The sequence below is a fragment of the Hylobates moloch genome, unplaced genomic scaffold (genome assembly GCF_009828535.3).
Source record: "Hylobates moloch isolate HMO894 unplaced genomic scaffold, HMol_V3 SCAFFOLD_25, whole genome shotgun sequence".
Taxonomy (NCBI): Eukaryota; Metazoa; Chordata; class Mammalia; order Primates; family Hylobatidae; genus Hylobates; species Hylobates moloch.
In genome coordinates, this window is record NW_026652300.1 from 5,852,517 (window position 1) to 5,868,618 (window position 16,102).

Sequence of the window (16,102 nt, forward strand, 5' to 3'; positions counted from 1 at the left end):
AAAAAAAAAAAAAAAAAAAAAAAAAAAGCAGTCAATACCTCAGTTACAGTTACAAGCTCCACTTTTTGTGCTGAAGTATAGGGCGTCTGGAAAACTTTACCTTTTGAGCCAAAATAAGAAGCTTTACCATTACTAGACCCATCTGTAAAAACATTCTCAGCATCTTCAATTGGTTCAAATTTAGTTATTTTAGGGAGAATCCAATTAGTTAATTTCAAAAACTGAAACAGCTTCATTTTTAGGAAAATGATTAATGAGAATACCCACAAAGTCAGCTAAATGGGTTTGCCAAGTAAGACTGTTTATAAAAGCTTGCTGAATTTGTGCTTTTGTGAGAGGCACAATAATTTTTCCAGGATCATGACCATGTAATTTAACAATCCAAGTTCTCCCAATCCCTATTGTAGTAGCGATTTGATGTAAATAAGGAGTTAGCATCTGTGAATTAGTGTGTAGAAGAAAAAGCCACTCTACTAAGTCCTGTTCTTGGACAGTAACACCAGTAGGTGAATGCCGAGTTGAAAAAATTAGCAAATCTAGAGTCTTCTCTGGATCTAGTCTATTTATTTGAGCTTTATTGACGTGCTTCTCGATCAGTTGTAACTGTGTCTCAGCCTTCTTTGTTAATTGCCGAGGGCTAGTGAGACTAAGATTTCGTCTGAGGATGGAAAACAGATTACTCATAGCATAGGTAGGAATCCCTAGATCAGATTGTATCCAATTAATGTCCCCTAGTAATTTTTAAAGTTGTTTAATGTTTTTAGTTGATCCCTATGTATGGTTACTTTCTGTGGCACACTGGTAGTGTCATTTACTAAGGTCCCCAAGTAGGAGTAAGTAGTAGTCTGAATTTTGTCAGGAGCTATAATTAAGCCAGCACGAGAAATCGAATTTTGCAAGTGATCGTAACATTGGAGTAATATTTCTTGAGTGGGGGCAGCACAAATTATATCATCCATATAGTGAATAATGTAACACTGGGAAAATTTTTTACGAGTAGGTTCAATTGCTTGCCCTAAATACTTCTGGGGCAAATTGTTAGACTGTTTAACATGCTTGTGGCAACACTTTCCAGTGATAACACTTAGCAGGCTGCAGGTTGTTTACTGCAGGAATTGTAAATACAAACCGTTCACAGTCTTGCTCAGCTAAAGGGATAGTAAAGAAACAGTCTTTTAAGTCTATGACTATTAAAGGCCAATTTTTTTGAATCATAGCAAGAGAAGGCAATCCTGGCTGTAATGCTCCCATAGGTTGTATAACTGAATTGATGGCTCTTAAGTCAGTTAACATTCTCCATTTACTTGATTTTTTCCTAATGACGAAAACTGGAGAATTCCAAGGAGAAAATGTTGGAGCTATGTGTCTGTTTTTTAATTGTTCAGTAACTAATTTCTCTAAAGCCTCCAGTTTCTCTTTACTTAGCAGCCATTATTCTATCCAAATTGGCTTATCTGTTAACCATTTTAAAGGTATCGGTTCTGGAGGCTTAACAGTGGCCACCATCAAAAATTATTTCCTAATCTTTAGCAAGAATTTTGTCCTTCCACTTGAAGCGGTTCTTTCAAACCTTGCAAGTTTTCTTCTAGTCCCATACCAGGGACATACCTCATTTTATGCATTGTATGTTGACTTTGAGGGCTATATAATTGATCTAGAATTAGAACTTGTGGTCCCCATTGTTATAATAAATCTCTTCCCCATAAATGTATAGGTACAGAAGTTATAATTGGTTGAATAGTCCCAGGTTGTCCATCGGGCCCGTCACAATGCAAAGTGTAACTGATATACTTCAGGGGCTTTACCAACTCCAACTATGTTAAATTGAGCGGTTTGAATTGGCACGTGTATGGCCAATGCTGCAGAGAAATGATTGAAATGTCCGCTCCTATATCTACCAAACCTTTTAATTCTCTTCCCTGAATAGTTATTTTACAGGTAGGATGTTTATCAGTAATTTGATTCACCAAATAAGCTGCTTTGCCTTGTTTATTTCTGCTTCCAAATCCTCCAGTTCATTTAATTTCACTTTTTCCCATTCCCACATACAGCACAATCAGGAGCTGTGCTATGCACTCTCCTGGCTCTGCTCTCTAGGGAACAGAAGTAGATATAACAATTTGAATTTCCCCTTAGTAATATGAATCAATGACTCCTGTATGTATTTGTACCCCTTTTAAACCTAAACTAGACCTTCCTTAAAGGAATCCTATTATCCTCAATGGCAAGGGTCCACAGACTCATGTTGGGACCTTTTGAGGGGCTTCCCTAGGCAGAAGGCTCACAGCTTTTGTGCAGCATACATCTACTGCGGTACTACCAGCTGTGGTGGGGGACAGATTTGTATGGGGGTAAGGGAATGGCCTGAGCTGGAAATGCCCCAGTTTAGAACAGGGCCCAGGATGGGCCCCCTCATGGCGTTTCCTGAAATCGGGTTCCCTTCTTTATCAAACTTACAGTGAGACTGATTAGCCCAATGTTTTCGTTTCAGGCTCAGCAGTTTTCTTTTTTCCCCTATCTGGCGGCCTGACTCGCTGATTTTTTCTACATTCTTTTTTAGTGTGACCATGCTTCCCACAGTTAAAACAAGCTCCAGGAAATGGAGTGTTTCCTTTATCCACTCTCAGTCCTGCCATTGCCTGTGCCAACAAAGTAGCTCTATGCAGATTACCTCCGATACTGTCACAGGCCTTGATATAATAACTAAATGTGCTTTCCCTCTGATAGGTCGCAGAGCAGCCTAGCAATTGGGATTAGCATTGTCAAAAGGTAATTACTGCAACACTATATCCTTAGCAGCCAAATCTGCCATCATCTTTTTAAGAGACTCCTGTAACTGAGCTATAAAATCCTGTAACTGAGCTATAAAATCAACATATGGTTCTCTTGGTCCCTGTTATATAGCACTAAAGGAAGGGTATTGTTCTCCACTGAAGTGATTTTTTCCCAAGCTCTAATGTACACTCCTCTAAGCTGTTCTGTGGCATCATCCTGCATGACCAGTTGTGCATCTAAACCACCCCAACCGCCAATCCCCAAAAGTTGGTCTGCGGTTATATTGGTTTGAGGTTGGGCTTGGGCATTGGGAGCAGCCTGAATGAAAGCTTCATCTGCCCACCAAGTTTTAAATTTTAAGAACTGAGCAGTTAGACAAGCTCGAGTAAGAGCATCCCAGTCAGGAATCATCCTACTGAAAACAGCAACATTCTTTAACAGTCCCATTACAAAAGGAGAACCTGGTCCATACTGATTTATAGCTTATTTAAATTCTTTGAGTAGTTTAAAAGGAAAAGGCTCAAATGTAGCTATAATATTTCCCTGTTGATCTAGGGAGTGTATTCTAACAGGGAACTGCCAAGCCTCTATATCACCCTCTCGTCTAGCTTGCTGAATTCCCGCCTGAATAGAAGTAAGAGAGGTCACTCGAGGCACTGCTCAAACAGTCACTGGGGCAACTACTTTTTGCCCAGTGTCCTCTGGAAAAGAAAGATCTGGAGGGTGTTTTTCTTCAAAATAATAGGGGGTGCAGAAGGGTAGGGATGAACCTCACCTTCCTTTGCCACTTTAGCTTTAGCTGGTAAATAAACATGCTCTGTAACCCCTTCTGTTATTTCACTATACTCTCCTTCCTCGTCATCATCAGTGTGAAAAAGTTCCAAGGTGCAACGAACCACACCCCACACCTGTCCCACTGTTACCCTGATGCTTCCAAGTTCCCCTTCTTACTCACCACGGGGATTGCTTTAAGAGTACTCGGGTGTCCTCCAGCTAGTTTTCCATTGCAACCATCGCTCCATCGTCCCTTCGACCTGGATTCAAGCCCCCACAGATGGACGCCACTTGCCGAGACCAGCTCGATCGGGGAGGCCCTAACCCAGCTTACGTAGAGGGATTAAAGACACACACACAGAAATATAGAGGGGTGAAGTGGGAAATCAGGGGTCTCACAGCCTCCAGAGCTGCGAGCCCCAAACAGAGATTTACCCGTATATTTATTAACTGCAAGCCAGTCATTAGCATTGTTTCCATAGATAAAAAATGAACTAAAAGTATCCCTTATGGGAAATGAAGGGATGGGCTGAATTAAAGGAATAGGTTGGGCTAGTTAACTGCAGCAGGAGCATGTTCTTAAGGCACAGATCACTCATGCTATTGTTTGTGACTTAAGAATGGCTTTAAGTGGTTTTCCACCCTGGGTGGGCCAGGTGTTCCTTGCCCTCATTCCCGTAAACCCACAACCTTCCAGCTTGGGCGTTAATGGCCATTATGAACATGTCACAGTGCTGCAGAGATTCTGCTTATAGGCAGTTTGGGAGCCAGTTTATGGCCAGATTTTGGGGGTCCTGCTCCCAACACTTGATAATTGGCTAGAGTGGAAATAGAAAGCAAACGAGTCAGTGTGGACGCTATTAGAATGGTCTTAGGAGGTGTTAATGAAAGTCCTAGACTAGAACATAACCTTAAGAATGTAAAAAAAAAAACGGAGAAGTTTAAAAGTGTTTATTAAGTTGTAAAATTACCAGCACAGTTGATCCAATGTGGGAATTATGACAAGTAGAAGAACCCTAAATTTGCTCCTAAACTTGCTAGAGTACTGTTATTCCTGTTGATAGTAATAGAGAGCTTCATGAACTCTGGAATTTTAACAGCTGTTTAAAGTGACTTAAGATAATAAGGATTTGGCTTTTTTAACTGAAGAAATCAAGCAGAAGTCTGAAGATGCTTGACTAAGAAAAGTCTAATCTAAAGTTTTAAATGTGTAATTCTGAGATAAACTAATTAAATTCATTGGCAATTTTTAAATTGTATAAACTCACCAATGTATATTATTATGAGCTCAAGTAGATTCTAGTTAGGTGTTTTACTTCAGAAAAGTGAATATATTTTTCTAGAATTTGAAAAAAACTATTGTATTCCTCAATGTTATCTATTATTCTGGCTCAGCCTTTGCAACTCATCAGTCTTTGTCTGTAAGATGTACATTTTTTCTCTTGTTACATTAATGTTCATGAATATACTTTTGTTTGTACTTTTTTTTAATATAAGGCTTAAAACAACACTTTTTGTTATTCACCTATCAGTTTTGTTACCTTGAAAAATATCAGATTATGTGCATATTCTAAGATTTTTTATTGTAGTTTTAGCTTCGGTGAAGATTAACCACAATGATGTGCCCTAGACATCAAAAATGAATGACTGTGGAGCTCAGTCATTCACGGAACACAATCCTTCAGACACAGAACAACTATAAGTACTCTCACAGAAAAGTGAAAAGCAAATAATGGTCACTTTTGTCTGATGGTGCACTGGTATTTTGGTAAAATAAAAATACACTGACCTTTATCAAACCTTGAATTACACTTCAGTGAATTATCATAATGAGTATTTAATTTCTTTAAAGACAATCTCTAAATATCTAACACTATCCTTTTCTCTGGGTGTGCTACAAAAGAAACCTGGTATCTCAAACTCACAACCACAGTCTTGTTTTTTTAAGTATTTGGATTTAACCAAAAATCATTGTCCAGTTCCATGTGAAGTAGAATCCCCGTGGTTAAAGTGCTAAAATAAGTTCAGATATCACTGTCCAGTACTGTTTATTTGTTTATTTATTTATTTAATATAGGTGGAGGTTTTTAATCTGCTTTTTGTCACTAATGAAAGCAATACTCAAAAAACCTACATAGTACATTGCCAAGATTGTGCACGAAAAACAAGCAGAAGTTTGGAAAATTTTGTGGTGCTCGAACAGTACAAAATGGAGGACCTAATCCAAGTTTATGATCAATTTACACTAGTAAGTGATCAACACGTGAGTACACTTAGGTGGGTTTAAAGCAATGGCCTTTGACTTTGCTAACTAATAAATATGTGTCAAGAAGAAACTTAAATTTTCCATTGGTGCAGTACATACTTCATAAGGAAAAATGTTAGTAGCCTTCCTCATATTTCATGTTAATTTTTCTGTGTGAAACTGATGTTTATTACCATTTTTGCTTATCAGAATGCCCCCAAAGAATAATTACACTAATTACATCTGTAAATCTCTGTATGTTTTTAGAATATTTTTTAGTTTTTATGTTGCTTACATAACTTAGAAAACCTTTGTACATGTAGGTTGCTTAATTTTTCTGTAGTAATTATCTGAAAGAAATGTGTGAGTTTTTTTCATGTACTTTGTGGTTTTAAAGATTCCCAGAAGCGTTTGCCTGATAGCACTACTTGATGGAAGTTGCTTGACTACATTATATGATATATAAGACTCATGAAAAATATGTTCAGTGTCATCTAGCTGTGGCATTTTCATAAGCCAATTGCTAGTGAAATTTTAATTAACTTTAAAATTATTTTTCCACACAACTTTTCTTTTAGCAATCTAAAAAATTTGTTAACTTTTAACAGTATTCCAAACGTTGTTCACTAAATGATGAAAAATGGAGGTAATAGCGCAGCACTCTTAAAGAACTGATTCTAATGGAGAAAGTAAGAGCATCTCAACTGGGCGCAGTGGCTCATGCCTGTAATCCCAGCACTTTGGGAGTCCAAAGCGGGCAGATCACCTGAGGTCAGGAGTTCAAGACCAGCCTAACCAACATGGAGAAACCCCATCTCTACTACAAATACAAAATTGGCCATGCATGGTAGTGGATGCTTATAATCCCAGCTACTTGGAGGCTGAGGCAGGAGAATTGCTTGAACCCAAGAGGCAGGGGTTGCGGTGAGCCGAGATCGCACCATTGCACCCTAGTCTGGGCAACAAGAGCAAAACTCTGTCTCAAAAAGAAAAGAGCATCTCTCTTAGGAAACTGTTGAGATTTCATGTGTCTTGTAAACTCACTTCATAAAAAGGCTGTCTTTTATAGTCATGAGCTAGCAAACAGTATTAAGGATTTATATAACAAAATCTTAACTTTTATTTCTAGGCTCTTTCATTATCATCCTCATCTTGATATAGTTCCATGAATATTAAATGAGATTATTTCTGCTCTTCAGGAAATTTCTGCACCACTGGTTTTGTAGCTGTTTGATAAAACTGTTGACTAAAAGATATGTGTATGCAACCTTCCAAGAAGAGTATATCAAGCAACTGGACACAGAGTGCTGCCTCCACTTCAGGACTTAACATGCTGATCCAGCTGTACTTCAGAAAAATAATATTAATCATATGTTTTGTGTACATATGACAAAACTGTCAAAGTGACAAGAATACTGACTTGAAGATAGCCTTCTTTGTTTCTGTATATCTGGGCTGATGAATTAATATTCATTTGTATTTTAACCCTGCAGAATTTTCCTTAGTTAAAAACACTTTCCTAGCTGGTCATTTCTTCATAAGATAGCGAATTTAAATCTCTTCTCGATCAGCTTTTTAAAAAATATGTACTATTATCTGAGGAAGTTTTTTACTGCTTTATGTTTTTGTGTGTTTTGAGGCCATGATGATTACATTTGTGGTTCCAAAATAATTTTTTTAAATATTAATAGCCCATATACAAAGATAATGGATTGCACATAGACAAAGAAATAAACTTCAGATTTGTGATTTTTGTTTCTAATCTTGATACAGATTTACACTATTTATAAATACATATTTATTGCCTGAAAATATTTGTGAATGGAATATTGTTTTTTTCCAGACGTAACTGCCATTAAATACTAAGGAGTTCTGTAGTTTTAAACACTACTCCTATTACATTTTATATGTGTAAATAAAACTGCTTAATATTATACAGACATTTTTATTAAAATTGTTAAATGTTTAAAGGGTTTCCCAGTGTTTGAGTTTAAAAAAGACTTTCTGAAAAAATCCACTCTTTGTTCATTTTCAAACCTAACGATTATATGTATTTTATATGTGTGTGTATGTGTACACACGTATAATATATACAGAAACCTCAATATATAATTGTATAGATTTAAAAAGTTTTATTTTTTACATCTATGATAGTTTTTGAGGTGCCTATTATAAAGTATTACTTACAGAAGTATGCTGTTTTTAAAGTAAATGTCTTTTAGTGTGATTTATTAAGTTGTAGTCACCATAGTGATAGCCCATAAGTAATTGCTGGCAAAATGTATTTTATAATAGTAGAAAACATATAGTCAGTGAAGTAAATATTTTAAAGGAAACATTATATAGATTTGATAAATCTTGTTTATAATTAAGAGTTTCTTATGGAAAAGAGATTCAGAATGATAACCTCTGTTTTAGAGAACAAATAAGTGACTTATTTTTTTAAAGCTAGATGACTTTGAAATGCTATACTGTCCTGCTTGTAAAACATGGTTTGGGGTGAAGGGGAAGAAAGCGTTAAAAAATCTATATTGCTAGTAAATTGTAATAAGTTCGATTAAAACTTTTATTTCATATGAAACCTTGCTAATTTAATATTACCTCCTTTGATAATAATACTTGTCTTTTCTACCTCTCCTTTCTGAAGCATTTTTATTTTAACACATTCTTCTTTGTAACAGCTTTCCAGAGAGCTTTAGTGAAGAATCATAGAATGCTTTAATAGAAGCTATTTAAATATCAAAAGGGAATTTATAGTCTTATCTGGTGAAATCTCTTGATCATTGCATTATTGCAGTACTTTCTTCAGACAAGTTTGGAATATTTTGGCTTCCTAGAAATAGGTGTTAGAAAACTCATGAAGATATTTTACTAAGTTAGGTAATTGAAATCTGTTAACAGTAATCATCACATACCTAATTTCAGAAAAAGCAGTTTATAATTAAGGAAGAAGAATAATAAGTACTTCTAGATATTTTAAATGCTGATATTTTTGTAACTTTCTTGTAAATTCTCTTATTCAGAAATCATTGAGATTAAAATTCAGGACTTTTTTTCCCCCTCTCAAACAAAAACTACAGATCAACCATCAAGAAACATCTAGAATACCAGAGCTATACCTGAACTTTTCTTAACCAGTTGTTTTGTATTGCTAACATAACATCTTATGTCTTAACTCTTTTTAAGATGATTTATGGCTAGGATTACTATATGTTGAATTTACAGAATTGACCTAGTCATGACAATGACTTTACCTGTTTATCTTTTACACTTTTTTTGTTATTGTTTGTTTTTGTTTTTTTGAGATGGAATCTCACTCTGTCACCCAGGCTGGAGTGCAGTGGAGTGATCTTGGCTCACTGCAACCTCTGCCTGCTGGGTCCAAGCTCTTCTGTCACAGCTCCCGAGTAGCTGAGACTACAAGTGTGCGCCACCATGCCATGCTAATTTTTTTTGTAGTTTTAGTAGAAACAAGGTTTCACCATATGGGCCAGGCTGGTCTCGAACTCCTGTCCTCATGATCCACCTTCCTCAGCTTCCCCAAGTGTTGAGATTACAAGCATGAGCCACTGCACCTAGCCCTTTTGCATGTTTTCTAATGCATATTTGGATTATCCATTGAAAATAGTACTTTTCAGAAGCTTACACTCTTGAGGCAGAAAACCAAAATTGAAAATCAAACATATCACTAGTTTGGCATTAATATAGATAAATGAAGTTCTGTTATCTACTTTAATCAGTTTATCACCTTTGTAAGGTGCATTTTGGAGATTTTTTTAAAAAAAGATTCTTTTTTCTTGTCCATTTTACTGCTGGATGTGAGCTGCTCAAGCTTACCCTACCTACGTGCCTTTCAATAAAAGAAATTTATAGCACACATGTTGTTCAGAAAATAATCCAGTAGTTGCATAAAACAGATACTTTTCCCAAAAGAAAACCAGAACTATGTGGAAAACAGCCATATTCTCTTTCTCAGCAATTAAACGAAGTTTCCTTAGATTGATTTGCATTTCTGCCATGTATATATAATGTGGCTTGCTTAATCTGGTTGTTACCAGAAATCTCGGCTTCTGCCTTTTTTTTTTTTTTTTTTTTTTTTTGAGACGGAGTCTCGCTGTGTCGTCCAGGCTGGAGTGCAGTGGCGCAATCTCGGCTCACTGCAAGCTCCACCTCCCGGGTTCACGCGATTCTCCTGCCTCAGCCTCCTGAGTAGCTGGGATTACAGGCCACCCCACTGGGCTAATTTTTTGTATTTTTAGTAGAGAAGGGGTTTTGCCATGTTAGGCAGGCTGGTCTCAAACTCCTGACCTCATGTCAACCCATGTTGACCTCCCAGAGTGCTGGGATTATAGGTGTGAGCAACCGCACCCAGCATGCTTCTGTATTTTAATATAAACCTTGGCTGCTTTTCCAAAGTAATGAATTGCAAACTACGACGTTCGAAATACTAGTATATATCAACTTAAGTTTATGATTACATAATTACAGTGTAAAGTGTCTGTTCCTCCTAAATGTTTGAGCCTTTTTGTTAGCCATTAAGTTCCTGTGACATATTTTTATTTAAGACATGTTCTAATTAGCTTCTCCTAAAAGATAAATATGGATACGATGTGAACTTGTCCTCTACACTCCATATCCACAAGGCTTTTACCATCTAATATGGGACATACATGGAAATAAATGACAAAAAGAGTACTGTTACAGTTTGCATTCCACAGTCGTCCAGGCACCATGGCTCACGCCTGTAACCCCAGCATTTTGGGAGGCTGAGGCAGGCCAAAGTCACCTGTGGTCAGGAGTTTGAGACCAGCCTAGCCAACGTAGCAAAATCCCTTTTCATAAAAGTACAAAAATTAGCCAGGCATAGTGGTGCATGCCTGTAGTCCCAGCTATTTTGGGGAGGCTGAGGCATACAGGAAAATCAGTTGAACCTGGGAGGCAGAGGTTGCAGTGAGCTGAGACCGCACCACTGCACTCCAGCCTAGGTGACAGAGCAAGACTCCATCTCAAAAAAAAAAAAAAGTATTAAGTCATCTACATTCACACTTCATAACATAAATGTTTGGGGACCTCAAGTTCTTTGTCATAACTAAGGCATTGGCTGAGTAAACAGGTAAATGGAGAAGGGATCTGATAGTACAAAACTCCTCAGTCATGGTAAGACTTTCTGACTGTTCTTGTAGTTAGTAACAGACCTATTGACTGGTTTTATACAAAGGAATCAATAAATTTGCAAAATCTTTGTTTTGTCTCACTCGCATTTGTTTCAATGCTCCATTTGTTCTTTACACGTATCCCAGGGGAATATATCAAGACTAAAAGTCCAGGGAGGAAATGCTTTGTACTTGGAATTTTCATTTTGTGGAATGCAAGTAAAGGCACACATTTCAGAAACATTTTAAGGAATAAAGTTCACAGATCCCATTATCTTCCTGGTGGTGAAGTGTCCTTTTAACACGACAAAATCCGGAAAGGACAGAGCAGAAGATATAGGGACATCTAAGTGATTTTAATTGATGTAGAAAGGAACAGATGTATATGTGAATCTCAAATTTAGAAATGCAAGTTAGTGAATCTACAAGTGAGGAGAGTACAAGTCCACCGTGTGGCATCACATAAAGGGGAGAGAAAACGAGCTAAAAGAGCAGGAAGAGTAAAATTTTGAAAACCATGTCTATATTATTCTGAAAAGATAGAAAAAGAGATCTCTCTGGGTTAGTGCAAGGTTGCTGTGATGTTAACCTGAGCAGCTTCAGTGAAATAATGTACTTACACCTAGAACTCAAAGATACTTCCCTGTGGATTAATTTTTTAGATTTTACATTTATATTCATAATCCATTTTGAGTTAATTTTTTCTATAAATTGTAAGGCATACAGCAATATTGTTGTTTTGTTTTTACATTTTGTGTCTAAGCTCCAGGACCATTTGTTTCTAACTCTAAAAGGTATCAGTAGAGTGAATTTGTGTTGGTTGACTTTTGTGCTTTCTAGACTGTTAATTTTTATATCTGTTCATCTTTGTGCCAGTGCTTCACTGTCTTCATTATGTGGTTATATAATAGGTCTTAATATTGGACAAAGCAGTTCTTTATTCTTTCTAAATATTGTTTTACCTATTGTAGAGTCTTTTTGCCTTTCCATATAAATTTTAGAATAAGCTTGTCTAGGGCTACAGAAAACCTTATTGTAATTTTGATATGTTGTGCTAACTATATAAACAACACTATTCTAATATCTAGAATACATATCTACATAAATATGCTTGCAATATAATTAATAGGTTAATAAAATTATGAAAATTGGCATCTTTAATATGTTGAGTATCCCAGTCCAAATGGTATTTCTCTCCATTTAAGTCCTTGTTGATTTTTTTCATTAGCTTTTATAATGATCAGTGTGCAGATACTGTGCAGATCTTATACCTACAGATTATTTTTTGAATTGATAATATTTTACATATATATGGGGGTACATGTGATATGTTGTTACATATAAAGAATGTGTAATTATTAAATCAGGATATTTTGAGTGTCCATTACTTTGAGGACTTACCATATCTATGAGTTGGGGAAAATTCAAGTCCTCTTCTGCTTCTCCCTTGAAATATACATTGTTATTAACTACAGTCATTCATCTATAGTGCTGTTGAATGATAAAACCTTTTATATAACTGTGTGTTTGTATTCATTAACCTACTTGTCTTCATCAGCTCCCTCCCAGCCATCTATCCCTCTCAGCCTCTGGTAACTATCATTCTAATCTCTACTTTATGAAATCATTTTTTTAGCACCCACATATAAATGAGAGCATGCAATGTTTATGTTTGCACAGTTAGGTTGTTTCACGTGACATAATATACTTGGGCCAGGCTCAGTGGCTCATACCTGTAATCCCAGCAGTTTGGGAGCCAAGACAGGTGGATTACTTGAGCCCAGGAATTTGAGATCATCCTGGGCAACCTGGTGAAATTTCACCTCTGCAAACAATACAAAAATGAGCTGGGTGTAATGGCACATGCCTGTATTGCCACCTACCCGGGAGGCAGAAGTTGAAGGATCTCTTGAGCCTGGAAGGTCAAGAATACAGTGAGCCTTGATTGTGCCACTGCCGCTAGGCTGGGAGACAGGGCAAGATTCTGTCTCAAAAAAAGTAAACTAATGAACTCCACTTCCATTCATTTTCTCCAGATGACATTATTTAACTTTTATGATTTTTTTAATCTCATTATGGTTTTGGTTTGAATATTCTCATGCTTAGAGATGTTGAGCAGTTTTATATGCCTTTTGGCAGTCTGTATCTCTTTTTGAGAATTACCCATTCATGTAATTTGCCCACCTTCTAATGGGATTGTTTTTATAAATGAGTTGTATAAGCTTGTATTTTCTGGATATGATTTGTCTCGTCAGACGAATGGTTTGCAAATATTTTTTCCCTTTCTGTGGGTTGTCTGTTCACTGCAGTGATTGTTTCCTTAGCTGTGCAGAAGCTTTTTAGTTTAATGTAGTACCATTTGTTTATTTTTGTTTTTGTTGGCTGTGCTTTTGAGCTCTTAGCCATAAAATCTTAGCCTACGTCAGTGTTCTGTAGTGTTTTCCCCGTGTTTCTTCTCGTAGTAGTATACTTTTGGGTCTTTAAGTCTTTGATCCATCTGGACGTTATTTTACTTTATTTTATTTTATTTTATGTTTTTTGAGATGGAGTCTTGCTCTGTCACCCAGGCCGGAGTACAGTGGCACCATTGTGGCTCACTGCAATCTCCACCTCCCGGGTTCAAGCAATTCTCCTTCCTCTGCTTCCCATGCTGCTGGAACTACCGGCACCTGCCACCACACCTGGCTAATTTTTGTATTTTTAGTAGAGACGGGGTTTCATCATGTTGGCCAGGCTGGTCTCGAACTGCTGTTCAAGTGATCTGCCCATTTCAGCCTTCCAGGGTGCTAGGATTACACTCTGTGCCCAGCCTGTAAGTGACTTTTTTAATTCAGTAAGTAAAGGGGTCTAGTTTCATTCTATTGCATGTGGATCTTCAATTTCTCCCACCACCATTTACTAAAGATAGTGTCCTTTTTCAAATGTATTTTCTTTTCATCTTTGTTTAAAAAAAAAGTCACTTGGCCATAAATATCTGGATTTATTCTTGGGTTATCCAATTTGCTTCCAGTCATCTATGTGTCTTTTTATATCAATAGTATGCTCGTTTGGCTATTGTAGCCCTGTAATATATTTTTATGTCAAGTAGTATGATGTCTCTTTTTGCTGTGGATTGCTTTGGCTATTTAGCCAGTTTTGTTGCTAGTTCCACTTGAATTTTAGGATTGTTTTATCTATGTCTGTGAAAACTGACATTGGTATTTCAGTGGGGATTGGATTGAATCTGTAGATTGAGCAGAATGTTCAGTTTATTGACGTTAATTCCTTGGATCCATGAGTGTGGGATGCAATTCGATGCAATTCATCAGGGATAATAGTGTGTAGTTTTCTTGTGTGTTTTCTGGTTTGGGCCGGTATGTTCAATTTAATGACATTAATTCCTCTGAAACAAGAGCAGGGGATACATTTGTCAAGGTTAATGGTATATAGATTTTTGTTGTATGTTTTCTGGTTTTGGTATCAGATAAAGCTGGTCTCATAGAATGCGTTAAGGGTAATTCCTTCCTACTCAGTGTTTTGAAATAGGAAGATTGCTATTAATTCTTTGTTACATGTTTGGTAGAATTCAGCGGTGAATCCATTTAGTCTTGGGCTTTTGTTTGTTGGGATACTTGCGAATACTGAATGAATGTCACTACTTTTTATTCTTCAGAGTTTTTTTTATTTATTCTTGATTTTTTTTTTTTTTTTTTGAGTTGGAATCTCACTCTGTCACCTAGGCTGGAGTACAGTGTCACAATATCAGCTCACTAGAACCTCCGCCTCCCAGGTTCAAGCAGTTCCCTGCCTCTGTCTCCCTAGTAGCTGGGTTACAGGTGCCCAGCTAATTTTTGTATTTTTAGTAGAAACGGGGTTTCACCGTCTTGGCCAGGATGATCTTGAACTCCTGACCTCATGATCCACCTGCCTCAGCCTTCCAAAATACTGGGATTTACAAGCATGCGTCACCACGCCCCGCTATTGTTAATTCATCCTAGGTAGTTTGTATGTTTCGAAAAATCCATCCATTCTAAATTTTTGCAGTTTATACTTGTTCATAATAATCTCTCATGATCTTTTCAATTTCTCTAGTATCAGATGTAATGTTTCCTTTTTTACTTCTAATTTTATTTGGTCTTCTTGCTGCTTTCCTTGGTTAGCTTAGCTAGTAGTTTATCAGTTTTGTCTTTTCAAGAACGAACTTTGTGTTGATTGATCCTTTGTATTCTATTTTAGTCTCTTTTTCTGTTAGTTTTGCTGTCACCTTTATTTCTTCTATTTTTGGGTTGGTTTGTTGTTTTTCTAATAGGTGCATCATTAGATTGCATAGTTGAGATCTTTGTACTATTTTGATGTAAGCACTTATTGTTATACATTTCTCTTTTTTAACTGCTTTTGTTATATTAAACAGATTTTGGCGTGTTTCCATTTTCATTTATTTAAATAATTTTTTAAATATTTATTTCTTCATTGACCAGTGGTTGTTAAAGAGAATGTTATTTAATTGCCATGTATGTATAGTTTCCACAGTTCCTATTGGTATTAATTTCTAGTTTTTTGTGGGGGGTTTTTTTGCTATTGTGTGGTTTTATGGTTTTTTGGTTTTTTTTTTTTTTTTTTCAATTTTTAAAATTGAGTTAGCGTCTCACTTATGAGGCTGGTCTTGAACTCCTGGGCTCAAGCGATTATCTCACTTCAGCTTCACAAAGTGCTGGCATTACAGGTGTGACCCACCATGCCCAGCCTTTTTAATTTTTTTTTTTTTTTTTTTTTTGAGACAGTGTCTTGCTCTGGACTGCAGTGGGGTATTCATGGCTCACTGCAGCGTTGACCGCTGGTCTCAAGCAGTCCTCCCACCTCAGCTCCATAAGCAGCTGTGACTACAGGCACATGTCACCATGCCCAGCTGATTTAAATTTTTAATAGAGACAAGGTCTAGCTATGTTGCTCATACTAGTCTGGAACTCTGGAGCTTACACAGTCCTCCTGCCTTGGACTCCCAAAGTGTAGAGATTACAGGCATGAGTGACTGAGCTCAATCTTAATTTCTTGTTCTATTCCACTGTGGTCCTAGAATATACTTGATGTGATTTTGGCTCTCTAAAGTTTTTTCAGAAGTGTTTTTGGCCCAACATGGTCTATCCTAGAGGATCTTTCATGTGCTGATGAGAAAAGA

The 16,102-nt window shown here is 36.8% G+C and overlaps 1 protein-coding gene across 12 annotated transcripts in view; it reads left to right on the forward strand.

Annotated features, from left to right (window-relative positions):
• The window catches only part of LOC116811472 (histone demethylase UTY), a 262,322-nt gene extending 252,422 nt beyond the window's left edge, over positions 1–9,900 (forward strand). For 5 of the 12 annotated variants that reach the window (XM_032756502.2, XM_032756504.2, XM_032756503.2 and 2 more), the window contains 2 exons: positions 5,627–5,797; positions 6,924–9,899. In XM_032756502.2, coding sequence (XP_032612393.1) covers positions 5,627–5,797; positions 6,924–6,950 — 198 coding nt within the window. In that variant the 3' untranslated portion in view covers positions 6,951–9,899. Of the gene's footprint in view, positions 1–5,626 lie in introns of all 12 variants that reach the window. The other 7 variants (XM_058434449.1, XM_058434450.1, XM_058434448.1 and 4 more) reach the window with 2 other exon arrangements.
• Positions 9,901–16,102: the final 6,202 nt, after the last annotated feature.